At 48.3% G+C, this 1,175-nt stretch overlaps 1 protein-coding gene across 1 annotated transcript in view; it reads left to right on the top strand.

Moving 5' to 3' along the window:
- NOLC1 (nucleolar and coiled-body phosphoprotein 1) overlaps positions 1-1,175 on the top strand; it is an 18,807-nt gene that overhangs the window by 8,461 nt on the left and 9,171 nt on the right. The window contains exon 7 of the mRNA XM_025215426.1: positions 250-409. Coding sequence (XP_025071211.1) covers positions 250-409 — 160 coding nt within the window. The remainder of the gene's footprint in view (positions 1-249; positions 410-1,175) is intronic.

The following is a 1,175-nucleotide window of genomic DNA, read 5'->3' as shown; positions in this document are numbered from 1 at the left end:
AGCAGGAGGAGGATCTCCCAGAGAGTTTCCTGCTAGGGTGTAAACAGCTGTGGTAAGGGATTTCGCTCTCTCCAGGCTGCTCACGTTCCATCTCAGCTCTTCCCAGCATTTAAGAAACCTCATTTGATCCTGATTCTGTGTCCTGGAAATCTGCTGTCCAGTGAACAGGACTGTCTCCTGTAGGGGTGGGCATCTGTCTGAAAGCATAGGTTCCTCACTGAGGAAGGGTATTTTTTTCTTTCTTGCAAGAAGGCCGTTCCCAAGAAAACATCCAAGATAGTCAAGCCTGCAGCTGCTCAGGCACCCTCAGGTAAAACTAAAGTCCCTGCCAAAGAGAGCTCCAGCAGTGAGGATTCTTCTGACAGTTCAGAGGATGAAAAGCCAGCCTCAAAAACTAAACCTAAGCCAGGTGAGTATTGAAGGCTGATGCTGTGTTGGGAAGGAGGTTTTTTTCTCCTCCTTGCCCTGCTATGCTGTGAAAAGGAAGTGTGCTAACAGAGAAGTCTAACTGGGTGCTAACTAAAAAGGGTCAGAGAAATGATGGTGTTAGTAAGTGCCACAACTGCAGGGGTTTTATTCTGGCCACAGCCTGGTGAGGTTAGGCTTTAAAAGTCGATCCTTCTTCTGAGATGGAAACAGTTCTGTTTGCCTCTTCCATTCTCCCATTGCTTTTGTGCCCCATGGTCAAAGCTGTTGAAGGTTGTTCTCATGCAGGATTCCTAGCCTGTCAGGAGCTGGGAAGAAACTCCGCTTTGAGTGGGTTATTCTGCAGTTGTCCACTCCAGAGCTTCCTGCATCTTTGAGGCATTGTGTGCTGACCCTTGTCAGAGTTGGATGCTGGACTAGGTGTCCTCTGTTCTGATCTGATATAGTAGTTCCTGTGTCCCCACTAATGTGGGAGTTGATACAGATGGAGGAAGAAGCAATCCCTGAAAGTTAAGCAGTCTTTGTTTACATTGGGAGTTGGTAAGGCATGGAATAAATGAGCTGGAGCAGCAAAGAAAGCCTCTGGCTGTACTAAGCCACAGTACTTGGCAATACAAGCTTCTTTGCTCCCTGTATTCACAGTTAGCTCAGGAGATCAGTCCAGCCCGCCAAGTCTGGAAGGGAGCAGTGCTGGTTACTAGTCTTGGAAGGGTGGGTGGGATGGCAGAGGAGAGAGGAACTGTAATGGG

Source organism: Alligator sinensis, unplaced genomic scaffold (genome assembly GCF_000455745.1).
Source record: "Alligator sinensis unplaced genomic scaffold, ASM45574v1 scaffold264_1, whole genome shotgun sequence".
Classification (NCBI taxonomy): Eukaryota; Metazoa; Chordata; order Crocodylia; family Alligatoridae; genus Alligator; species Alligator sinensis.
Note: the sequence above shows the minus strand (reverse complement) of the source record. Positions and strands in the feature narration are given on the sequence as shown.